The sequence below is a fragment of the Nesoenas mayeri genome (assembly GCF_963082525.1).
Source record: "Nesoenas mayeri genome assembly, chromosome: Z".
Taxonomy (NCBI): domain Eukaryota; kingdom Metazoa; phylum Chordata; class Aves; order Columbiformes; family Columbidae; genus Nesoenas; species Nesoenas mayeri.
This window is the reverse complement of record NC_137542.1, coordinates 64,559,458-64,585,625: the sequence shown is the minus strand read 5'-3', so window position 1 is coordinate 64,585,625 and position 26,168 is coordinate 64,559,458. Positions and strand designations below refer to the sequence as shown.

At 38.0% G+C, this 26,168-nt stretch overlaps 1 protein-coding gene across 1 annotated transcript in view; it reads left to right on the top strand.

Annotated features, from left to right (window-relative positions):
• FCHO2 (FCH and mu domain containing endocytic adaptor 2) overlaps nucleotides 1-23,554 on the top strand; it is a 95,415-nt gene extending 71,861 nt beyond the window's left edge. The window contains exons 17-25 of the mRNA XM_080361999.1: nucleotides 314-417; nucleotides 2,733-2,862; nucleotides 7,832-7,943; nucleotides 8,516-8,671; nucleotides 10,519-10,651; nucleotides 14,575-14,774; nucleotides 17,585-17,649; nucleotides 20,148-20,312; nucleotides 20,550-23,554. Coding sequence (XP_080218125.1) covers nucleotides 314-417; nucleotides 2,733-2,862; nucleotides 7,832-7,943; nucleotides 8,516-8,671; nucleotides 10,519-10,651; nucleotides 14,575-14,774; nucleotides 17,585-17,649; nucleotides 20,148-20,312; nucleotides 20,550-20,572 — 1,088 coding nt within the window. The 3' untranslated portion in view covers nucleotides 20,573-23,554. The remainder of the gene's footprint in view (nucleotides 1-313; nucleotides 418-2,732; nucleotides 2,863-7,831; nucleotides 7,944-8,515; nucleotides 8,672-10,518; nucleotides 10,652-14,574; nucleotides 14,775-17,584; nucleotides 17,650-20,147; nucleotides 20,313-20,549) is intronic.
• Nucleotides 23,555-26,168: the final 2,614 nt, after the last annotated feature.

Here is a 26,168-nt window from a genome sequence, read left to right as displayed (position 1 = left end):
CTGGATCCATATAAATTATACACAAAAGGAAACTCAGGTAAAATAATCTTTTTACATACAAACCTCCAAGGATAGTTGGTATAAAATCATTTGAAAGCAATGAGAAAACCCATGATGCCACTTTTAGAGTCACTTTTCAGGGTATCACATGGCCCTATTTTTTTATGATTAGTGGTAAATCTTACAAAATGAAGCTTGTAAAACAGGAATTTTTGATAGAAACATAACTTCCAATTATCTATTCAAGTGTGTATGTATTTGTGTTCAATGTGACCTTTCTAATATTTATTTCCTTACATTTGCTTTCTTTCAGCAAGGCCCACAACTCCTCTTTCTGTAGGCACCATTGTACCCCCTCCAAGACCTGCTTCAAGACCAAAGCTGTCTACCGGGAAACTTAGTGGGATTAATGAAATAGTATGTATTGATTGTTTTTAAAAATTCTTCATTGTAACTGGCTTTCAGATACACCGTTAATTTACACTGTTACAGCAGAGTTACCTTCCAGCCAATGTTCAAGAAATCGCATAAGCGGACTTTCACCATTGCCAGATATGCATGGAAGTTGTTCATGATAACTGTATTACTATAACAAAATAATTCTTAACAGAACTACAAAGGGCCAGATCATATTTTTTATGTCAGCTGAATGTTTTTAATTGAACAAGCCCATAATTTGATAAGGAAAGGATAGCATGTTCATGAGATTGAACTTTTTACAATATGAAAGGGTAGTGAAGTTATTAACAAAGCTCCATTGATTTAGGGATATCACCAAAGCTTTGGAGTATGAATGGTATTAAGTAGATCTTTATCAGTCACGTGTCAACACAAGTAGCCCTGCTGTGACTTCTCCCTGCCCTTGGTGCTGGTTGGTGGAGCAGGGAGGTGGCAGATTGCAGCAGCTGCCCTTTGGGTTAATGAGAGGCTGCATGCTGCCTGCACCTCTGCTCGCTGCCTGCAGTACAGGTCCACCTGCCAATAAGGAATGTGGCAAAGAATGCAAATACCCAGACAGCATATCAGACCCAGCCATGCTTAATCTCCTCTGTGAATGTTAGGATTCTTTGGGTTTCATCTGACTTACTGACTCGGAAAAATGTTGTTGTGGTAAGATCTTCTTCAAAGTAGCAAGATATTTCCACCATATTGTTGTTCTGGACAGAATTCTGGTCCTATGCTTTGACAAATCTGGAACATTTTTAAACTGTACTGCATTTCTGTAAGGTCAGAAAGCGTTTCCTTTCTGGATGCTTTTCTCATTCAAATATAAACTTGTAGTAATTGCTCTTAGACCAGGGAATCTATCATTCATGTTATTATAGTTAAAGAGAGAACTTAGCTGGTACTGTTCTGCTATGATGTATGATTCTGCACAAAGCTACATTCATTTAAAACTGTTGGTTTAGAAATTGGCTATTATCTGGATACAAGTAGAAGATTGCCAGTTGGCTTTGCTACATATTAACTCCTTTTACAGTTCCCATAATCTGTCTTTTGACACTGTATCCCACAACATTCTCCTGGAGAAGCTGGCAGCTCATGGCCTGGGTGGGTGTACGATTTTCTGGTTGAAGAACTGGCTGGTTGGATGGGCCCAAAGAGGTTGTGGTGAAGGTAGCCAAATCCCGTTGGTGACCAGTCATGAGTGGTGTTCCCCAGGGCTCAGTCTTGGGGCCAGTTCTGTTTAATCTCTTTATCAATTATCTGCACGAGGGGATTGAGTGCACCCTCAGTAAGTTTGCAGATGACACCAACTTGGGTGGGAGTGTTGATCTGCTGGAGGGTAGGAAGGCCATACAGAGGGATCTGGACCAGCTGGATCATTGGGTTGAGGCCAATTGTATGAGGTTTAATAAGGCCAAGTGCCAAGTCCTGCACTTTGGTCATAAAAATCCCAGGCAGTGCTACAGGCTCAGGGAAGAGTGGCTGGAAAGCTGCCTGGCTGAGAGGGATCTTACGTCCCTGAGAAAAGCCTGACTCTGCCTTCTTTGTACCTCCTTTTAGCTAGTGAAAGACTGCTAGGCAGTCCCTCCTTAGGCTTCTATCCTTCAGGCTGAGCAGGCCTAAGACACAGGTTCTTCAGCCAGTCTCTCTCTCTTTCTCTTTCTTTCTCTTTCTCTTTCTTTCTCTTTCTTTCTCTTTCTCTTTCTTTCTCTTTCTCTTTCTTTCTCTTTCTCTTTCTTTCTCTTTCTCTTTCTCTTTCTTTCCCTTTCTCTTTCTTTCTCTTTCTCTTTCTTTCCCTTTCTCTCGCTATTTCTCTCGCTCTTTCTCTCACTCTCTCGCTCTTTCTCTCGCTCTCTCGCTCGCTCTCTCATGCTCCAGTGCCAACTGTTTTAGTTGCACGCTGCTGGACTCCACTTCCAGTTTCTTAGTAGCTCTGCTTTGGCTTTGTAATCCACGTTTGCTGCACACGTACACAGGGCTGTAAATGTAGGTTCTGCTACTGTGTTATAGCACAATTATTGACAGGCTGCCACATAGTCAAATACATTAGACTTAACTACCCAGGCAAAAAAATTAATAATGATGCACTATGAAGTAGTGTAAGTGATTTCAATGGGAAATGTGGATTCTGTGTTTTACACTAAAAATAGGGTAGTATTAAAGGAACTATGTTGAGAAACACTATAAAATTTATTTAGGCATGAAATTAAGAACTCTTTTATTTACATTTTTTTCATCTTCTTAAAACCATTTTGTGTAATGCTCTTGTAATCTCTTTTGTTCAGCCTAGGCCATTCAGCCCTCCATTGACCTCTAACTCGAGTCCACCACCTGCAGCTCCCTTGGCACGTGCAGAGAGCATTTCCTCAATATCTTCTTCTGCTTCCCTTAGTGCAGCAAACACACCTACAGTTGGTAAGTTAAATTAACTATTTTAACGTATTTTAGAAATAGCATAATTCTGCCACTAGGTTCCACCTGCTAGGAAAATCAGTCATTGACGTTAGTTGTTCTATGGTAAGTCTAGTCTAGGTACTTCAAACATCCTTTGCAATACCTGCTTCTAAATGACACCGAGACACAGGACAGTGGATTTGATTAGATTAGACCGTAGATCAAATTACCATATGGTCTTTAGGGAAATATTTTTAAAAATTATTATTCCATGAATTCATATTTTATTTGCTTGTATATACATTCATCAACACAATGAGTTATCACATTTTTGTTCAGAAGATGTTATTGTATATGTGCAGAAATATTTTTGGATACAGATAAATTTGAATGAATATAAATGTTCACAAAATTGGATTATTTTATGTTCTTTTTATTTTGTTTGTTATCCTATAATTGCAGTTTCAAAAAAAAAAAAAAAAGAAACTAGAGCATTTTTTTCAAGCTAGTGAAGTATATAAGATAAACAGAGGTTTTTACTAAAAGCAAAATAAACAAATGAAGATGAAGAGCAGTCTTGATGTGTTGCCACAAATTTCAGATCTTGGCATAGTTTTTAAAGGAAAGTCCTTGTCCTTCAGTTTTGATATTTGGTTATAACAAATTAAAAGGACACTTATTTCAAGGTTTTGGTTGGTTGGTTTGGAGGTTTTTAAAGACATTTTAACTTGTTCCGTTAGCAGAATTTAAGCATTTCTGAACACTATTACCACTTGAGTCCCAAGTTAAATCAGGTTCTTGAGTTAACAGTCAGTTATTTGTGAATGTTACTGACGCCAAGGATTCCTCGCCCAGGCTTAGCAACTTGGGGGAGCATCTGCGCAGTTTCCAGTGGAGTTCTGCACTGAAAGCAGTGCAGCTCTTTGGTCCTTGTGCAGGACCAAAGCTAATAAGGTCTGTCCAGCCTTAGCTGCCGCAGTTCACTGTCCAGCAGTTTCCCAAATACTGAAAAGCATCACAGGAAGGTAACTGATATTTTGCTTGCCAAAGTCCATCCAGGCTCACTTTCTTGGGCCTCAGCACTGGTGCCAAAGAACCAAAAGTTGGTGGCAGCGGCATCAATACCCCCAGCTCTGAGTGTGTGTGTTGTTGGAGACAGCGACAGAGTGAAATTGTGAGGTGAGGGAGGAGGTAAGGAGGCGTGTGCTGACACAGGTTTGAGATGGTTATTAACCTAGCCTACCAAAAATAAAGGAGGTCAGTTCCATCTGCACTGACTGTATGAATTAAATAGTCCTGAAGAGCTTGAAAGGGCAGTGCAGACAGCTGAATGACTTCTGGACATGAGGATATACTCTGGACTACTGCCTGTATTCTCCTGACTTTTGCACAATCCAGTTTCCCTTATCCCATTTGTTCTGAGTAATGGATAGTTGACTCTATCTTCTTCCAAGTGAACTTTATGGTATGCATAATTGAAAGTTTCTTTTATGCTTTAGACTTATTTTAATTTGCAAAGTATTTTTATAGATATATATATATATTTAACATCTGTTTTTGCTTGAAATATTTTGTTTTCTTGCAATGTTTTGTTTCATTTAAATGTAATAGAGGATGATCTTTTGATTGGAAATCTTCCTACAATTGAAAAGCTTTGTGAGACACCACCAGGTATTGTACTCAAAGCAGATTTACATGTTAACTAATCATTCTAATACACTACACCTAATAAAATTTAATTTCTTTTGAAACAAGATTCTCCAGCTATTTCTAGTATCTGGCAGGTACAAGAGGCTTGAAAGCTCAACTGCTTAACAAGTTATATGTTGTTGAAATCACCAACACTTGATGTAGTTACTTTTATATAATGTAATCTTCTGTCTATCCCTCCTACCCCCAAACAAGCTGAAACTTGGTCTCGCTTCTTTGATTTGTCATTACTACTTTCTTTCAAGTGAAATGAATGTATTTTTACTTTGACAATCCTTATTCTTACAAGACAAGCAGGTAAAAATATCCTATATTTACATACAATACTGATATTTGAAGTTACACATAATAAAAGTAATCTTTTTTAGAAATAAATTTTATTTTCATGACAGCCATTTAGTCAATATTAAAATTGCCTGAATCTTTGTTCCTAAACTGAAGTAACAAAACTGTTTGATCAGGCTTATTCGTTTGCCCTTTTTATGACCAGTGATGCAGTATTTTATTTGGCAGCTTGGCAACCGCCTTGAGTGTGTCAGTGCAACTGTTGGCACAGTTGTGTCACTAGCTTTTGTGTCAGCCCTCCTCAGGGGCTGTTAATGGTGGTCAGGCTGAGGCAGGTGCCAGGGCATCAAAGGTGCCTTTGCTGAGGGCGCATTGCATTGTATTTTCAGCAGCCAGGCAACAAAACAATGACTTCTGGAGTTAGGTTAAGCAGTTACGTTTGTTTCAACTTACTGGTTTTTAGGAGAATGCATAGATTTTTGTGAATCAAAGGGCGATGAACAGTGAGGGCAGAGCAAATAAGACACCAGCTATCTCATTTGTAGTCTCTCAAATACATCTCAGAGGAATGTATGTACATAAATATATTCACATTGGTGTTCCCCCCCAAAAAGTAAACATAATTTTATTATTCTAATTAATTTCACCCTTTAGTCAAGAAATCAATGTTTGTCTTTTACCAGTAGGACTGTCATTTATTTACTTGCTTTACTCTGCATGATTTTGAAATATCAGCATAAAAATATACATGAGGCCATTCTAAGTAAAAGATTTTAAAATAATCTGTAAACAACTTGCCATAATTAATACGGGGAAATCGCCTTCCCTCTGCTCTGCAGTTGTTTGTTGTTCCTTAGTAGATTGGGAAATAAGACAGAAAACACACCAACAACTGTAGTGCCACACCCATTTGTAGAACCATTGAATGGTTTGGGTTGGAAGGGACCTTCAAAGGTCGTCTAGTCCAACCCCCTACAATGAGCAGGGCCATCTTCAACTAGATCAGGTTGCTCAGAGCCCTGTCCAGCCTGCCCTGGGATGTTTCCAGGGATGGGGCATCTACCACCTCTCTGGGCAATTTGTGACGGTGTTTCACCACCCTCATTGTAAAAATTTTCTTCCTCATGTCTAGTCTGAATCTCCCCTCTTCTAGTTCAAAATCATTACCCCTTGTCTTATTGCAACAGGCCTTGCTAAAAATTCTGTCCCCCTATAAGCCCCCTTTAAGTACTGAAAGGCCACAACAAGGTTTCCCCGGAGCCTTCTCTTCTCCAGGCTGAACAACCCCAACTCTCTCAGCCTGTCCTTACAGCAGAGCTGTTCTATTCCTCTGATCATTTGTGGGGCCTCCTATGGACCCCCTCCAGCAGGCCCATGTCTTGTGCTGAGGACCGTACTCCAGGTAGAGCCTCAACAGAGAGGAGTAGTGCATATTTTGCTTTGGTGGAGAATGCTGGAATACTGGAATGCTGTATTTCAGCAAACAGAATTTCTTGTTGTTGTTCACTCTTTATTGCACGTCTGCTTCTTGAAATAATGATTTCTCAATTCCTGAGAGTATTGAGAATCACAGCTTTTATCGGTAGTTTTCAGGGAGAGAAAGAAAACTTTGCAAATGTGACACATGTGTTGTCTGAAAGAATTAAAAACAAACAAGCAACAAACAAAACAACAAAAAACAAAACAAACCACCACAAACTACTGTTAATCTTGAAAAATTAGATTAAGCGGTGTTTTATAAGTAGCATAATAATATTTTATTCATCTAAGATTTTTTGGTTTTGAACACTTGTGACTGGAGTATCACTTCTGATCTAAAGAGGCCTAAATGTTGCCCTAAGATTTTTTTTCATGGTGCTGGGAAGTATTCCGTACATTTTACCACCTTAGGCAAGAAATCAAGATGGAGAGTGAGGCATGAGGTAGAATAATTAGACCAACTCCTGTCTTGTATTCTCTTGTTGTTACTACTTCTTTCACTTATCTCTGAAGTTGAGGTCTAATATCTTGTATTAGATCTGTGTAGAGCTGGTCCCAACTATCTTTTTCCTTCTGAAAAAACTCAGAAGGCACAGCCACTGTTCTAGAGTAAATAGGATTAGTTTTCCATGAGCAATATTACAGGGAAGCATTTTGTTTCTGCTTTATGGTGTGAAAGAAAAATTGTTGATGAAACAAGAAAGATCCTGTCTCCATTGTGACAGAGAATACTGTGTGATACAGGCCATTTCATTAGTGGTACAAAAACTTAGTAAGATGCTCTCCACTGTGCTGCTGCACTAATAAAAGGGTGCAACTTCCAGTATTGGCTTTTATATTCAGCACACAAATAGAAAATTGGTGAAAAATAAAATCCCATGACAATTGGTTTCGTCAACTGTACACACACATTTCAAAAGCTGTAGCATAATATCTGGCTTGATTTTTATAGTTATACATTGAAACTGTGTTGTGTTGGCACGGGCATCCGTGAAGGCATCTACAGGCATTTCTGCTTGGGAATTGTAATCTTTGTTGGCTGAAATAACTAAAAGAATGTTCAACAGTTTGTTTGTATGGGGCAATATCAATATATTTGCATTTAAGTTCATGCATACTGTAAGTGAATTCTTTGCATTTCTGTGGCCATTTTATCATACATTCTTCCATATAATAAGCATACAGTAGGAATTTTTTTTTTCTAAGTATTCTAGTCAATGTCTAATTTCCTTTGGATCTGTTGACTTCCATCTGTAGCCATTTTAATGCAGTGTTCCTCTCTCATGTGTATTTCCTTGTGTCTGTCCATTTACATGATGTCATACTGATAGTCCTGTTTTCTTAGGCTGCTAAGCAGTGTTTTGATGGTCCGATTGTACTGTACTATGTTCATATTTTTCTACACACTTTTCAAGTAATGTTTCAGGCTCTACTGTGAACTTGATGGTGGTAACCTCTTCTGAAATCTGTTGCTAAGCTTTTTGAAAATTAAACCTATACACTGTATGTATTCTAGGTGTTTCACGTGGCCCCAGCCCTGTCAGCCTTGGAAACCAGGACACCCTGCCTGTTGCAGTAGCCCTTACTGAATCCGTTAACGCCTACTTTAAAGGAGCAGATCCCACAAAGTTAGTTAAATAGTGAATTGTTTTGAATGTAATAAGTTACAGTAAGAAAACACACTGGTTTTACTTTTAATATTTGGGGGGAAAATGTGGATATGCATTAGAAGGGGGATTCAAAGGGTACTTTTTCCCTGGTCTCAGTAACAACAGTGGCTTATTGCTCTGTATTGGCTTGCATCCTGCTAAGAGTTCATATATCCCTGCTTTACAAAAATGCCTTCAGTGAGAATACTTGAGAAGGATTTTTGTCAGCCAGGTAGGTGCTGCATGTAAATTTGGGCAGTTAAAGCACCTCATTTCCTCTGTCACATCCCTTGCTATGCTACTTAGGCCTTGCCTAAGCACAGCTGTGTCATCTTTTCAGAGTCTGAAAATTATCCACCAAGACTACTGTATGCTTAATCAGCTAAACATTTTCTTTACTTATTTCATCTGACTTCTGAGTTGAAAGTGATTGTACATTGTCACAGTGCCATATTACCCTTATTTGAAGTTGATTTTGTGTCTTTAGTTTTAGTATTAAAACTAGGCAGTGAATGAGTTGCAATTAAACGGATGTTTTCATTTTCTTCTAGATGTATTGTGAAGATTACTGGTGATATGACAGTATCATTCCCCAGTGGGATTATTAAAGTCTTCACCAGCAACCCATCTCCAGCTGTGCTCTGCTTCAGGGTAAAAAACACAAGCAAACTAGAGCAGATTCTTCCAAATGCACAACTTGTATACAGGTTTTGTATTTTTTTTTTCATATCATAGTGAACTACATGATTTGTAAAATGTGGGTTGTGTATGTAAATCAGAATTCTCTACAGTCTTGCTGATTTGCCTATAGATAACTTAATTTCCTTAATTAATCTTGTTCAGCTCAGATCTCTCCACTGTCACCATTAAAAAATCTCAGTAACTCCTGGGCTTGAAACTTGTGCTGAATATAACGGGAGCCATCAAAAATAGTTTGTAAACATAGCTGTGTTTTTACGCACATTTGATAAATTATTTCTTTATAAAGTAGTAACAATGGTAAGATTACATGATGAGACAATAGCCTTAAATGGAAAACAAGTAGTAGGAGCTGCATCCGATCTCATTTGTCACTCAGTAGTGTGTTTTTAAGCTGTATCGTTTCTGCAGTAGATGAGATCCACTATATAACTGTATCTCTCAGATGTGTAGCAGCGTGCTTGGGATAATTCTTGAGAAAAAAAGGCTGCTGGTTGAGTAGGATAATTGTTGAAATCACAGCATTTGGAGATCTTAGATAGATAAAAGCATAATTAGCAGAGGTCTGTTTCAACTGAGCAGTTTCTATTTATTTTATTGGAGAAAATATTTGAAAACTAGTTAATGCTTTTAGATTCTACATTTTTTTCAGTTACTGAAATAAAGAATCAAACTACATGCATCCATTCTTTTGTATTTAATTTCATTTTGATCATTCATAGTTAATGAGTGATTCATGCAAAATCAAATTTAATAACTTTTTGAAATGACAGTTTATAACTGAAATGTTAGCAAGGCTGTATCTGACAGAGTGAATTATACTGAAAAAGTCTATTTTGCAAAAAAGTGCAAATGTCAAGTATTCTTGTCTGAGTGCCGTGATACTTCACTTTTAATTAGAAAGAATGCGTGCAATAGATATTTACGAAGTTAAACCCGTATGTTAATAATTTGACTTTTCATCATATACTGCGAAAGGTATAATTTGCTCGGTATTTATAGAGATTAAAGTTTTTAATGAGAGTCATATTTGTGGTGACATTTGAATTTCTTCACTGTATCCACAGACATTCAGAGGAGGTGTTTGATTCTTAAATTATTTGAATTTCACTTTTGAATCAGTTTTCTTCTTCAGCCTTAGTCAAAGTAAACCTGATACAACCAAAGCTGAAATATTCTTGATCTGCAGAGCACCACGTTCCAGTAGCTCCCAAACAGGATTTTGGTTCAGCAGTCTTGTGTGCTCTTACTTGCATATAGAAGTGATATAATAAATTGTCACTAAGATTGAATGCAATTATATGTATCTGAGAAACAATTCTTTAAAAGAATTTGAAAATTACTTTTAGTTGAAAAAATTTTGGAAGTTCACCCTCTCCACAAATATATGAAAGTATAGTAACACATATAGCCAAAATCTTAATTCAGTGCATTAGTGAAGCTATGTCATAACCAAACCTAACTGTGATTTTAGGATTTATTCCAATCTGGGTAACATTCCTTCTCAAATACCACTTTCATCCGCACCTCTCGTACATTGTCACAGCACCTAATCATATTAAAATTCTGTTTTATTGACTGTAAAGTATAAAATTCAGCATTAACTCAATCTTGTGATTGAAATCATCAGTGGAGAAACTCACTGCTCCACAACATGGAAGAATTTTTACCAGATACAACAAGCAGTTAATTTGTCTTAATATTTAGGAAGACACAGTCATGTCTTGTAAAGTGTTAGAACAAATTCTTTCTTGAAGTAGTGAAGAAGGGGAAAGGTTGAGTTGCAATTTTTAGACTTCCAAAATAATAAAACTAAGTATTGCCTTCTGACTCCTACCTTGCTTTTTCTTTATAGTGATCAGTCACAGAGTGATTCCAGTACTAAGGATTTTTGGATGAACATGCAAGCTATAACTGTCTACCTCAAGAAATTATCAGAGCAGAATCCATCTGCATCCTATTACAACGTGGATGTTTTAAAGTATCAGGTAAACTCTTTTTTCCCTTTGGAACTTGTTAAGGAAGTCTGGAGATTTGGTATCTACACAGAAATTAAAATTGGTTGTTCTTTGGCTGCTAGCATGCAGATGAACTGCCATCCTTCATCTAGATGAATTCTGGGTGTGTCAGTGTTTACAACACACAGGCTCTGCCCAGGCTTAGTACATTCCTGCTATGCTTCAGGTCATTTCCTTGGATTCATGACCTGTTACAGCTTGCTCACACTTCAATTCATGTGTGCAAGTTTCAAACACTGCTTCTTTAGGTATTTGCTAGCAAAACCAAATTTTCCTTGAATTTAGAGGTTTTGATGAGGGTTTGTTTGAGTTGGTAGTTATACTGTCTTTGATTTTGTAATTGCATAAGTTTTGCATTGCTGTAGTTGATAAATTGTAATATGTGAGAATCTATGATGTTCTCGCTTCTTGCAATATAATGAAACGTCATTCTGGAAACCATGTACAAGTACACGAAGGACAAGAAGGTCATCAGGAGTAGTGAGCATGGATTTACCAAGGGAAAGTCATGTTTGACCAACTTGATAAAATTCTGTGATTAAATTACTGCCCTGGTGGAAGAGGAGGGAGCAGTGGCTATTGTCTACTTAGACTTCAGGAAGGCTTTTGCTACTCTCCTTCATAGCATCCTCATAGAAACGCTAGGGAAGTATAGGCTGCATGAGCAGGCACTGAGGTGGATTGAAAACTGGCTGAATGACCAGGCCCAGAGGTATCAGTGGCATGAAGTCTAGTTGGAGGCCAGTAACTAGCAGTGTACCCCAGGCATCAATACTGAGTTTATAGTCCTGTTTAACATCTTCATTAATGATCTGGATGGTGGAGCAGAATGTACCCTCAGCAAGTTTGCTGATGACACCAAACTGGGAACACTCTGTGGATAGACCAGAGGGTAATTCTGATATTTGCTGGGGGCCACCTAGCTGGAAATCAGCTTGGCAGGAAAGGGTGTGAGTGTCCTGGGGGTCACAGATTTTGAACACGAGCCAACAATGTGCCCTTGCCGCAAAGGCAGCAAGTGATATCTTGGGCTACATTAGGCAAAGTATTGCTAGTAGGTCAAGGGAGGTGATCCTTCCTCTCTACTTAGCACTGGTGAGGCCATACCTGAAGTACTGGGTCCAGTAGCCCATTGTAAGAGAGACCTGGATGATACTGAAGAGAGTCCAATAAAGGGCCACAAAGACGCTGAAGCAACTGGAAAGGCTGAGAGAGCTGGGACAGTTCAGCCTGGAGGAGGGAAGGCTTCAGGAGGATCTTGTTGAAAGATACAAATACTTAAAGGAAGGGTACATAGAAGACATGGCCAGGCTCTTTCCAGTGGCAGCCAGTGTGAGGACCAGAGGTATTTGGCACAAACTAAAATGCAGAGGGTTCCCTCTGAGCATGAGGAAACACCTTTTTCCTGCAAGGGAGATGGAGCAGTGGAACAGGCTGCCCAGAGAGGTTGTGGAGTCTCTATCCTTGAAGATATTCAAAAGCCATCTTGACATGGTCCTGGGCAGCTGACTCAAAGTGGCCCCAGGGGACTTGGAACAGATGATCTCCAGAGGTCCCTTCCTGCTGCAACTATTGTGTGAATCTGTGAGAAGATATTCTGGCTGTCAATAAAAAACCTTTATGAAAATTCAAGGTAGACTCAGCTCAAAGAGAGAACAGGGATTTACTAGGCCTGCATTGAGATGGTTTAACATCTGAGACAACAGTGTACATCAAAAAAACAACCGAACCTCTCAGTCCAGCTATTAATATCATTGTACTTTCCACATCCTCCCAATATAGTTTAAAATCTTGGCATACTGAATCTATAAAAAACATGTTATGTACACAAAGTTCTTGAGAAAGATGGAAGGAACAACACATTTATTTGGATTGCAAAAATAGTACTGTGGAAGAATAATATCCATGTAAGATCTTTACTGCTGGGGAAAAATGAGGCATTGGCATACAGAAACCCTGGCAGATAGAAAAGGTTCTCAGCTACCAAGGAAAGGTGAGAGAGGGGGCACATGGATATAGAAGGTTCCTCAAGTAGGCTAAGAAGGTGGTAGAGATGCAGCAAGGCAGTAGCACAAGCTTGACTACAGAAGTGGTAGCATCCAGCCCTCCCACAGCAGGAAAATAATGCTTTGAACAGGTAAGAACTGTGTAGCTGCCTGCCTGTCCCACAATGACAGTTATTACTCTCTGCTGCTGGCTGCTTGGGCAACTGAACTGGTATGGCACACAACTACTAAGGATGAAGTCATTTTGCCACAAGCATGTGTCTTGTGTGAAGCAGAAATCAAGACTAAAACAAAGCAATTTTGACTCTCCAGCTTTCTTGTAGATCCCCTTTAGGTACTCAAAGGCTGCTATAAGGTCTCCCATGAGCTTTCTCCAGGCTGAACAACCCCAACTCTCTCAGCCCGTCCTCATAAGAAAGGTGTTTCCAGCCCACTGATCATTTTTGTGGCCTCCTCTGGCCCCTCTCCAACTTCCTTGTCTTTACTGAGGGCTTCAGAGCTGGATACAGGACTCCAGGTGGGGTCTCACCAAAGCAGAGCAGAGGGGCACAATCACCTCCCTTGACCTGCAGGACACGCTGCTTTTGATGCAGCCCAGGATACAACTGGCTTTCTGGGCTGTGAGCACACATTGCCGGCTCACATTAAGCTTCTCATCAACCAACACTCTCAAGTCCTTCTCCTCAGGGCTGTTATCAATACATCCTCTGTCCAGCCTGTATTTGTGCTTAGAATTGCCCTGACGCACATGCAGGACCTTGCACTTGGCCATGTTGAACTTCATGAGGTCTGCAGAGACCCACCTCTCCAGCCTGTCAAGGTCTTTCTAGATGCCATCCCTTCTCCCCAGCATGTTGATGTGAGCACACAGCTCAGTGTCATAGACAGACTTGCTGAGGTTCACTCAATTCCACTGCCCATTTCACTAACAAAGACGTTAAATAATACTGGTCCCAATACCAACCCCTGCAGAATGGCACTCATCACTGGTCTCCACTTAGAAATTGAGCTGTTAACCACAACTCTTTGCATGCGACCATCCGGCCAATTCCTTATCCAACAAATGGTCCATCATTCAAATCCATGTCTCTCCAACTTAGAGACAAGGATGTCATGCAGGACAGTGTTAAATGCTTTGCATAATTTCAGGTAGATGACTTCAATTGCTATTCCCTTATCCACCAAGGTCGTAGTGCTGTCATAGAAAGCCACCAAATTTGTCAGGCATGATTTGCCCTTAACGAAGCCACAGTGGCTGTCACCAGTCACTTCCTTATTTTCCATGTGCCTTAGCATAGTTTTCAGGAGGATCTGCTCCATGATCTTGCCAGGCACAACTGTTAGACTGATTGGCCTGTAGTTTCCTGGGTCTTTCTTTTTCCCCTTTTCCCATTTTCCAGTCAGTGGGAACTTCACCGGACTGCCATGACTTCTTAAACATGACGAATGGTTGCTTAGCAAGTCATCTGCCATCACCCTTACAACTCACAAATGTGTCTCATCAGGTCCCATGGATTTGTGCACCCTCAGGTTCCTTAGATGGTCTCAAACCTGATCTTCTCCTACAGCAGGTGGTCCTTCATCCTCCCAGTCCCTGCCTTTGACTTCTGCAACCTGGGTGGTGTGTCCAGAGCACTTGCTGGTGAAGACTGAGGCAAAGAAGTTGTTGTGTACCTCAGTCTTCCCCATGTTTCGGATAACTAGGTCTCCTGTTTCTTTCTGGAGAGGGTCCACGTTTTCCCTAGTTTTCCTTTTATCACTGACATACCTATAGAAGCTTTTCTTGTTATCCTTGACATCCATGGCCAGACTTAATTCTATCAGGGCTTTAGCTTTCCTAGCCTGACATTTTAGTTAACCTACTTTCAATTATTTATTCTTTTACAGGTATCTTCAAATGGCATCCAGTCCACTCCCTTGAATCTTGCAACTTACTGGAAATGTAATGCTAGCACTACTGATGTGAGAGTGGATTATAAGTACAACCCAGAGTCTATGAATGTGCCTAGTACACTGTCTAATGTCCAGGTTGTGGTACCAGTAGATGGAGGAGTAACAAACATGCAATCACTTCCACCTGCAAAATGGTAATATTTATAGTTTTCTTTTTATTATTTCAGATTAATTTCAGTGTATTCCTTGGTGTCATAAGACAGTCTGAAAAATGTCACTGAAAGAAATAGTTAATTTTTTGTCTTGATAAAATGCATATGTTGTGGTTAAATCCAAGCTAGCAATACAACCACGATAGCCGCTCACTCACCCCTTCCCCCACCCCCAACATGAGAGAGAATCAAAAGGGGAGGGAGAAACTTGGATTGAGATAAACACAGTTTAATAAAATAATAAAATACTAATACACTACTAGTAAATATATATATATAAAATAGAAATAAAATATACTCAAGGCAATTCCTTACAAGCAGCCAGTCCTAGGAAACAGCCGAGTCCCAGCAGCTGATCTAAGTGAGAAAAGAGAAGAAAAAGGCAGAAAAGCCCAGAGGCCTCCTCAAAATGGCAAAAGGCTGGGCTAAATGTCCCAACCAAACTTCCTGGTTACCCCCAGAGAGAGAGAAAAAACAGAGAGATCAGAAGAAGCAGCAAAAAAATGGGGGGCTACCCGGAAGAGCAACTCTCCTTAAATAATTAGCATGATGCTAATGGAATGGAATACTCTCATTGATCAATCTGGATGTCAGTCAAGACAGACCCCATCTCTGCCTCGCTGTCTCACACCTGTAAGCAAGGCACTTAGAATGTGCTTGGCTCTCAGACCAGAGCAATTAAAAATGTTAACTCTGTGCTGGGGTGTTATCTCTTGTTCTCAAACTAAGTCCAAATAATGAGCATGCTAGCTATGGAAAAGAAAGGTTTCTAACTGCATGAAGAAAATTAACCTATTTTCAGTTAAACCAGCACAGCATAGTATCAGTTGCTTAGGATGTTTTATGGTCCAAAACAGATCATATGCAGCCAATTCACATAAACTACAATGACACAATATGCACCTATTCCAATTGTGTAATCATACATTATGAAATTTCCAAGTTTGCTTTATTTTGGCCAATAGACATGATAGACATTTTTAATACAGTAATTTGAAATCAAAATCTCTTAATGGTTAAAAAACATTTTGTGTGTGTGTGTATAAATATATCCATATATACAGATGATGTAGAGTAGAAGAAATGCAGTTCTTAAAAAGATTTCTTGATTGTTCAAGCTTAAATATTAGCTTCTAATTGAAATGGTTTTAAAACAATCCTTACTAACGGAGGAGCTCTTCATAAGCCAAGTAGCATTGTCTCTCACTCAGGCATCATGCAGATTATTATCTTACTAGCAGCTGCCTGCCACCACCTTCTAAGCCTACATTTACAGTAGCACTTGAAAGTGAGACACAGATCTCACGTAATTATGTTTCTACAAGTTTGTGAAAACAAGCAGATGGTAGTGGGACTGGGCAGAACAGCACATCCCTGGAGCAAAAGATGAGCAGAATTCAACCACCGCACCTATGGTTTGGCAGCCCGTCGGTACTTCCCCAGCTGTAACATAATTCCTGGACTGTGTATTTCCAAGAGGGTCTTTTTAATGCAAATAGAGTGAAGAATACCAGGTTGAAGGAAGTCAGGCTTTGTTAACGTTGTTACTTATAGATCACTTTACCTTATAAAGCAAGGTTCAGAACATAAATAAACCTGATGCATTTGTCAGATAGATTCTGATGTTTCTGGAGGCAATACATTTAAATGCGTTAATTGGACAAAGTAGAAATACAGTATAATTTTAAGTGGAAAAAATCCTGGCAAGACTGAATAGTTCTTGACTTGATACATCAAGGGAGCAATACTTTTAATGAAATCACCTTCAGCTTAATCTGAGCAAGGGCAGGTTCAGCATCCTGCCTGCACAACATGACTAGAACATCTGGTGAGCCCAGACTACTTGCTCAGGCTCCTTACACAAACCCGTCTGTAAGGAAACCTCAATGAGAGTAGGAATGCCTGCCCAGAGCACTTAGTGTTAGCTTGGAACAGTCAAATCTTAGCAACAGTTTCCTGACAGATTCATCAGATTAAGGAACTTGAGCTACAGCTCTAGTATTTGTGTTGTGCTACCTGTTTGGTCTACTGCATTGTGTAGTGGGGTTTTGTTTGGTTTTGGTTTGGTTTTTTCAAATATATGTTTTATAACTTGACCCTCCTGCAAGCAACTGCTACCACCTGTGCTACTACTGTGAGCATTTTACTCCTGCAACAGCACTGCTAAAAGCAATTCCAAACCTATCAGCACTTCATGCCACTCACAGCTTTATGTTGTTGAGTTTTTTTGGATAGAACTGCTGCAAAGTGCTCCAGGAGTTAAAATGCCCTGACAGCTTAGAGCCTCTGATGCTTGTTGCCCTTTTCTGCCTCTTCAGAGCATCAGAAGTTAGCTTAAACTCTGTGTCACTTAAACCAAATAGATTTATTAGAATAGAAATGGAATAAAATTTATGCTGTTAGGAGTCTCACATAGGCGAGAGCAATTCTTCCCCATACCGTCGTCATGAAGCATAAAGACAAAGCTTTCAAACTCCTTCCAGGACGTCTGGACTGTCATTGCTCTTTCAGACTTAGAGGGGTTTGAATTGTGGAGTCATAGCCGGGGCACAGGACAGTGTCAACTGCATTAAAAGGTGATGTGTACATCTGAGCTCTGCTGCTCTGGGGCAATGCTGACACACCCTTCTCTTTTCCTGTTTGCTTTGCATAGTTTTCCACAAACTTACCTTAGAATGATCAAGTATTTTTATAAATCTCTGTTTAGAGATATCTGTAACATACTGCCATAAATCTAGGGAAATAATATTCTAAAAATTGGTCCTTATAATTAACCTGCTCCTCTCTTACAGGAATGCAGACCAGATGAAAGCATATTGGAAAATATCTAGCATTTCGGAAAAGTCTGAAAATGGAGGCAAGTTGAACTCTTTTTTTTTTTTTTTTCCTTGTTTTCTTGCACAGAAATAATGTTATAGTAAAAAGGCAGTAATTTTAGCCTTTACGACCTAATGACTGTTTACACATCTTCTCATACTGTACCTGTTTACTAGTTCACCACCTTCTCAATGGATTTCCTCTGAGAGATTCTGTTAACAGTGCAATATCAAAATATTGTTATTGATTAACTGTAAAAGTAAAAATAGTGAAGCCCCTGAAATCAGTTAGAGACTCTGAAATAAAGTTTAGGCTAGTTAAGAAATTATTACATTAATACTGTTTGGAGATAAGCAGTTATTCAAAGGAAAATATGTCTAATATTTGTATATTTACACACTGACAATTGACATAAAGTAGAAAGAGGCAAGTAGAAGAACCACATGGAAGAAAAGAAAAAAAAAAAAAGAAAAAGTCCTGTGCTGACGTAGGCTCAACAATAGATAATTCTAGACCAACATTTTAAGGGTCTTTGTTTTGACCATGTACAACTCCAGGAAAAAAATGAATCTATGTACAGCTGCTCAGAGTAGTAATTTACATAGCATTTTGTAAAGTACCAATAGTTGTCCTCTGCCCAGCTGCCTTTCTCTGAGGCCCAGATGATATCACAGCTCTTGCAGCCTCTGCAGGGGCAACGTTCTTCCCAAGCAGAAAAACACAGGGAGTCATTTATCTCATCCTTAAAGCCTCTGTGGAGGAAAGAACTCATGGTGTAAAGGAAAGGTCTCTAGCCCTGATAAGAATTCAGTGAAGGGCATTGTGAAAGCACAGATTTGCTTGTAAGAATGACTGGTTTCACACAGAAAGGGAAGGGAAGACCTCTTCTGTTCCTGCAAAGGCTGCAAAGTTGTGGTCGTCATTCAAACAAAATCAGGGAGGATTTTATCTGACAGAGGTTGTTGCTGTAGTCTGGTGTACTTTGTCATTCACTGACCTCACAGGGCTTTGCCATCTGTCTTCCATTATGATTATGTAGGGATAGCCCTCTTTTTTTTTTTTTCTTTCTTTCTTTTTTTTATAATTTCCCCAAACTGTGGAGCTTCTTTTAAAAGAAGAAATAATACTAAACCACAAATACAGCCACATGAAGAGCTACCGTACACCTGCAGAGCAGCAAAAAATGGGTTGCCAGTGGTACAGATTGCATCTTGTGTATGTTCAGAAGACTTGCATATATGCCACTGCTTCTCCTGTATTTCCATCTCTTCTCACCATCATTATTCCCCTTTTCTTTGAGTATAAACACATAGTACTCACAATTTGGTGTTTAAGGGGAAGTAATACTAAGCTGGTCTCATAGAAAGAAAGGGAGAAAGAAGTTGCATAAACACTGTTGATATTAGGACAAATAACTTGAAGTCTTATTTACTCTGGTGTACAGGGTGGTAACACGTTTTGCTGGTTTTTATGGTCCAATACATTATCTAAGCTGTCAGTTGCAGACAGAGGTAAAGCACAGAACAAACTTTCAAAGCACTTGAATATACAAATTTCCATACTTACAGTGGAAGACAGACCTACTGAAGAAATAAAAAGCATCTTAAGCCAAATTTATCAAGAACAAGCCATTGCATAGAACAATTTCATCCATTAATTCCCATTTTTATCCCAGTAACATTTCGGTTACTAACTTCTTTTGTCATATAGCAGTTCCTATTGACTAGCAAGAGTAAGTTGTTTTAAAGAAGTAAAAATAATTGACTTTCATTATTCCATTATTAATTATTTAAATCTCATTTTCCACAGCATATTTTGCAAGAATCAGAAAAAGACTTGCTTCAGTACTAGAAAAATATACTAGTAACAATATTGTGGGGGTTTTTAAGTGCCTTGCTATGACTACAGAAATGTACTTGAAGTAATTTTGAGCTGTTATTACTTTATAATATCATTGAACAGATGACACTTCACCGCTGTCTTTGAAAAAAGCAATTGAAATTTGTGGGGAAAAGTATTTAATTACACCTTGTCTTTATTAGAAAAATAATAATTTCTTTCCTCTAGGTACATTACTGTATAGCTGCATTTCTTCCAATGTTTTTGTTCATGTACATTCATCCAGACAGATCACTACAACGTCTTAATATTCTGATGTAGTTTCCAACCTGCTAATGAAGTACTACATACAAGATAGGTGATTTAAGTACTTACAAACCAGTAAGCATAAATTGTAATTATAGGAACCAATCAGATATTTCAAGAATAAGAGATTAACAGGCTGTCTGATACACATATTCTGTATAACCTTGCAGAAATATGTATCCTCCTTCTTTAATCATTCACTACTCATTGTCTTAAACAGAGTATTGGAAAAAACAGACTTGGACTCTCATATCTTCCAAAAATTTATGTAGGACTGCTGCAAGGGTAGATCCAAAAGCTCACCATGTTGGTTCACTTCTTACTGCTAAAAATTTTGGGAGATTATCTTGTTCTTACAAAACAACCAGCTTTTCAGTTTTCTTATTTTTGTAGGTTCTGGATCCCTCAGGGCAAAATTTGAACTTTCAGAAGGACCCAGTAAACCAGCAACACTTGCAGTGCAGTTCATTAGTGAAGGAAGCACTCTTTCAGGAGCAGATGTAGAGCTTGTAGGCACTGGCTATCGGCTTTCCCTCCTTAAGAAGAGATTTGCCACTGGTAAGGCACTGACGTGCTTATACATTCAGTTAATATTATATATTCTGTAGTGTTAAATTATAAAATATGAAACTCTTAAATAAGTTATGCATAAATAACTACTTTTCATTAAAACATGGCTGAAAAACTGTTTCACAGGTTATTTGGTTTTCCATGGTTACTCAAACTGCTTCCAGGAAAATACTGACAAAATCTGTTTTATCTACTGACTGCAAAAAACCTACCTTTATTTTTCAGGACGATATATGGCAGACTGCTGATATACCTGTGAAAGTCATTGGATCAAAGGAGTGCAAGAAGCTCATTCTGCCCTCTCTACTTTTCAAACACTATTTTAACATGCATTAATTTTTGTTTAAATGTTGACCTACTTTGAGGCTGAACTACAGAGCAGAAAATGCACTTTTAAAAGTCATTTTGCAAACTTTTTATTACTTTATAATAGCACTGAAGTTAACTTCAACACTGTAAATTATCAACTGCAATATTTGGGAAAATTTGTTGAAATTTTAGTAAATTTATGTAGATGAATTCAAAGTAGTAATCCATAGTTGTAATGAAAGTATGAAATTATACGTTATACTGTAAACATTAAACCTAAAAATGTAGGAGAGCAAGTAAGACATATTTGAGCTTTCCATAAGTAATATTCATTTTCAGATTCTTTAATTGCCAGTTTTTAAAGAAAACAGAGGCAAAGTCTCATGTAGTTCTTCTATCCACTCATACCACAAAACCAGCTGAGTTAGGGATACATAAAAGAAATGTGACTTGATGCCCGTGTATCATATATTATTAACACGTAACTTGTTTTACGTAGGGGTTTTTTCCTAAGTGCAATGTGTTACAAAATTGCAAAAGACAGCAGAGATTTATTTCTGCATTTAGTAAATTTTATGGGCGCTGTGATTATTTGAATTAATGCTGTAGATTTAATTTATTTTTATATGAATTGCATAACATTTGTGCCTTTAAAAAAAGCCTGTGCCTATCCAATTTGTTATTCACATGCCTCACTTCCTTTTTCAAAGTTTGGCTCTTCATCAAGAAAGCATGGTGTTTGTATAATATACACAACTTTATAAAAAAATCCTTTGACTGGGATTTATTTAGAAGGCAGATTTGCAAAAACTGGGGATTGTTTTAAAAGAGGTTTTAAATACTGGATTACTTCCTCATGGGGTAATTGCAATAAATGCGGTTGTAGTAAAGAGAGGTGCATCACACAGGACTTTGGAACTTTGAGATAGTAACATTAATGTCACCAAAGATGAGAATCCTGAAAAATCACCAAGAATGGTAAAAGCAAACTTGTAAAAGCAAAGAGTATTTCACTTTGACTGCAATTCTTTGGACTTTGAGTACTGTTGGGGTTGCGTGATGTGAATGTAAATGCAGTACTTTGAGAGAAATAGCATTTTAGAAGGGTATTTTATGGCAGCAGGATGACAGGTACTGCCATTTCTATTAGTTTAGATTTTTCTATCATCACCAATTTTAATATTTTATTGTCATCTAATCTGCTTGCCACAGCCTAAGCACAGGGACGTGACACATTAGTAACATTTTTTAAAGCAAGTCACTGATTTAGAAAATCTTCTATGTATTTATATCACCAAGTCTTTTTTTAGTGCTGAAATCATATGTATTGGAGCAAAATAATTCAGTAACCTGCATGTGAGAATTTTTACATGACCATTTTGAATACCAGTATCTATTTCAAATTCTCTATTAAAACAATAAAATGTACTTCAACTAGTTCATGCAAAACCAGTAATGAATTGGACTGCTGAAGCTTTAAAAAAATTGAACTTGTAGGGGCTATGTAAATTATAATGTATACTCCACACTTTTGCAGATGACAGTTCCACTATTAGCACTAAACACATACTGTACTGTAGATTTGATGGGAAGAGTATATTTGGCTCTTAATTTGCTAGTCTTAGTGAATGGTAAATTTCTAACTCATAAAATGGTACAGTCTTTTTACTGGAATCTTAATTGTAACCTGTTTTGCAATCAGACTGTGTTTAACATGACAATATTTTGTTAATGAAAACCCAAAACTGTATTGCTGTTTTTAATCAAGTATTACTTTCATTTATGAGTTAAATGAAGTAGTTATGTTTCAGCACTTTTTAACTAGCCTTCATTCAGGTGATTATACATACATTTGAATTGGGTGCAGGTTACAATTTTGAAGCCATACAAGTTTATATAGATTTTTTGTAAAGAAATTCAAAAACAATGTAAAAAAATACATGTAGGTTAAAAAAACCCCAACATCTAGCAAGCTGGTTCTTGCTTATGTACACAGCAATATCTCTTGTAGTTGCCTCCTAAGAAAATTAATTTGTAAACACAACTCTAAACAATCTGAATTTTTATTAATTGTTACTACGTCAGACTGTAAATTAGAGCATACAAGTTTATCTTACAAAAATTGTAAATATTTCTGATTTTTCATAAAATGTAATTTTTTTAAAAAATTGCACCCATAATAAGCATGTAATATATAATTTAAATACTGATTTATATTGCCTATACTTTTGCAGTTAGTCTCACAGATGTTCTAAGCAGTAAGATGATAGAACAAAACTATGTCTGTATTGAACATTTTTGAAGTTTTAATTGATTTTTAAGTGATAAGGGGAAGCGATAATATACAAACTCTTTTATATATTTAAAAGATGCCACAGAGAAGTTGAGTGGAAAGATGACTTCTGCAAAGAGTTGCTTCTTTACTAAACTGGAATGCTTGAGATGTCTACAATGGCTTATGCCGTTACTAAATTTATATGCTTAACTAAAAACTTAGATTAAGCAAAACTGGGGATATGTTTATGAGAAAAATCTTGACTTTGTAGACATGAGCTGCTCTCTGTAAATAGTGCTATCAAATGCTGTACATTCCCTAACTTCCTTAATAAAGCTATGTTTTGTTGAATGCACAGAAAAAAAACAGTGGCTGAATTAAAGTAATTCTTTCTGATTTCTTATGTTCCACCAGTCCGAAAAAACAGATGATTTAAATAGTACTTCAACAGTCTGAGAATAGTCCTAAGCTGTGAGCACACCATCACAAGTTGAAACCGAGCAAGTGCGTTTGAATGTTTCTTTCCTGCTAGTCCCACAGCCTGTTTAAGTTTAGTAAGTAATGGCTTATTAAATTGACTTTCTCAGCTGGCTGGATATCATTGCAGTAAGTACCATTCTTGTCATGCTGGAAAGGAATTGTCCAAGGGCTTGATTCTTATCTTCTGCTGGAAGGCAGGAGCAAAGAACAGAAACGCTCAGTGGTCAAACAGTAGTCTGTCTTCAACCAAAGAACAGAATACGGCATGGAGAGCTCACAAGCCATTTCCTTTCTACTCCCCACCATCCTCAGTTATTGGTTAGGGATGTAAAAGGGTACAAGGCTGCTCAGTTCTTACATTATTCATTGACATTAAAGTGTCAGAGATCACTGCTCTGGCACTTTGTTAACATTTTACTTCTGTTTTTGTAATGTAGTGCCCATGTACTACTCATAACTACTATAAACTGGATTTATACTGCTCAAGCAGGTTTGTGATTATCTAAGCACATGATCAGGTTGTTTTTCAGGGATAACTGACTCCCTTTACCACTGCCAAATAATATTTATGTAGGGTATTTGAAGGAGCTAAAATATTTGGTTATCAACTCGAACAGCGTGGGAGTTACAAGTGTGGTGGGGTTTGCTACCTAACTAGAAAGGAAGGTCTTGCATAATTTCAAGTTTTGTGTGTTTTAGAAGCTTAAGATAGGCATCTTAATTTCTGTGTACCTTTTGTTTCTTTGGAATTGCTAGATAATTTGTTTCCATTTCAGTTGTCATGAAAGGGCAATTTTACTTTAAAGTATACAAGAAAAAAATCAGGAATTCCTTCAAGGATATAGAGTAAGCTAAAAACAGTTCAAGGTAGTAAAGCAGTAAATAAAATATTTACTTTGATTGGGCTGATTGCCAGGCCTCTTAATTGAAAACTTGATGTTTATCTTCAACTCTGCATGTTATTATGCTACTGAGTATTCCTTCTCAACTCAGTTTTACCTGAGTCATGTTGATTTTTAAGTTCTCCCTTAGTTCATTCAATAATTGGTAGAAAGCATACAGTCTTTAAAGAATAAAATAATCTTAAAAACACAGGAGGCCTTTCTGGATTACTTATTAAACATTTAATACTCAAATTCTGTATTTTCTGTAGCTGCTTTCACTTCCTTTGGAATCCATTCTTTCTGATTTTAAATCCGGGATGGCTGTTTTCTTTATATAAAAAGCTGTGTTCTGTAACTTAGCTTTTTTTTTTCATTATTAAAACTCAGCTGTTTGTTTTTTAAAACATAGGTTAATAAATTACAAGCCATAAATCATGCCAACTTTACCTTTCTGATTATGATTCACCCAATCTACCTTCTTGAAGTTCTCATTTCGTGAGTAATGTTTTCTTCTCCAGAAAGTTAGCAGTGGTTATGTGTTCAGCAATGACTCAATTCCTTCTTCATTGTGGTTAAAAGAAGCAGCCCATTTTTTATAACAATTGCTGATTCTCCCCTCCAGATGCCTCCTACTTATTTGTAATTAGATAAACTCCTGGTATAATAGCCACAGCCTTTCCTTCCAATTCATTAATATAGAAATATTAAAGCTGCCCCAGTGTTCGCACTGATAAGACATTGCATCCAGGCACGATGCACCAATACAATCTGGGAAGGAAAAATAAGAAAAAAGACAAACCCAAGCTCCAAAACTGTTATTTATCTTCCACTTCTATTATACTCTGTTTCTCTGGAGCCTTACAGGACTGTGGATTTAACAGAGAACCAGGGTCCAAACAGACACAACTTTCAGGCCCTGACTAAGCATTTGATCTCATTCTTGAACACAGGTTTCTCCTCCACATGTCGGAATCCCTCAGCCTCTGTGTACATGTCCCTTCTGGCTTCTGAGCAATTCCCAGACTGACAACACACACTAACTAGTTGAGTATGTGAGCACAGGAGGACTGTCACCATCTGTGATCTGCCATCTCTGCAGATGACATTCTCACCAGTCTATTTGCATGTATGGGCCAAATGCTGCTGCAGCTTTTCTCCTGCTGAAATCAGATTTCCATGTTCTGAGTCACTTTATAACAAACAATAAGCTCGATGTCCACTTCTAGTGAGAAAGTGGAATTTGATGACTGAAATGTCAGAATAAATTTAGTTTTGTTTAACAGAAGATTGCTTGGTTTAAGGATTGCATCTTGTACATCTAGGACAAGAAATTTTGCCTCAGATGAACACACTGAGCAATAATGCAGAGCAAACACTACACTCACAGGAGACAGAATAAGGAAATTACCTGGAAAAACAAATGTGAGCTCCAGTGTTCTCTTTAGATTAAGGGGGTGAATATGTGTTGGACAGAACTTTCCCATAAAGGAGTTGAATACTAAGAAGTCGTGGTGATGGGCCATTATAGCCATTCTCTTGCATTTAGCAAAATATTTGAGGCAGCCATCAGCCCACTCAAAACTGAAGCTCAATCTTTAATAATACTGTGGGAGAGCACACAGGATATCTTCCCTTGCAAGAAGTGCTGCTCTGTCCATGTAGCTACGAGCCAGGACTTGGCATTACTGCATTCAGTGCTGACTGAGCATGGGGAGCGCAGCTCACCTGAGCATCCTCCTCCGCTTTCAGACAATAGTAAGTTTCCTAGAGGCAGAATCAAAATTCAGAGGTTTTTGGCAAATAGCTCCTTCTAGCCTTTCCTCCAGTGGATCATCCAGCTTAAAACAGTCCTACAATAACCTGGGTTTGGTCAAAATGAGTAAAACAATAACTCCA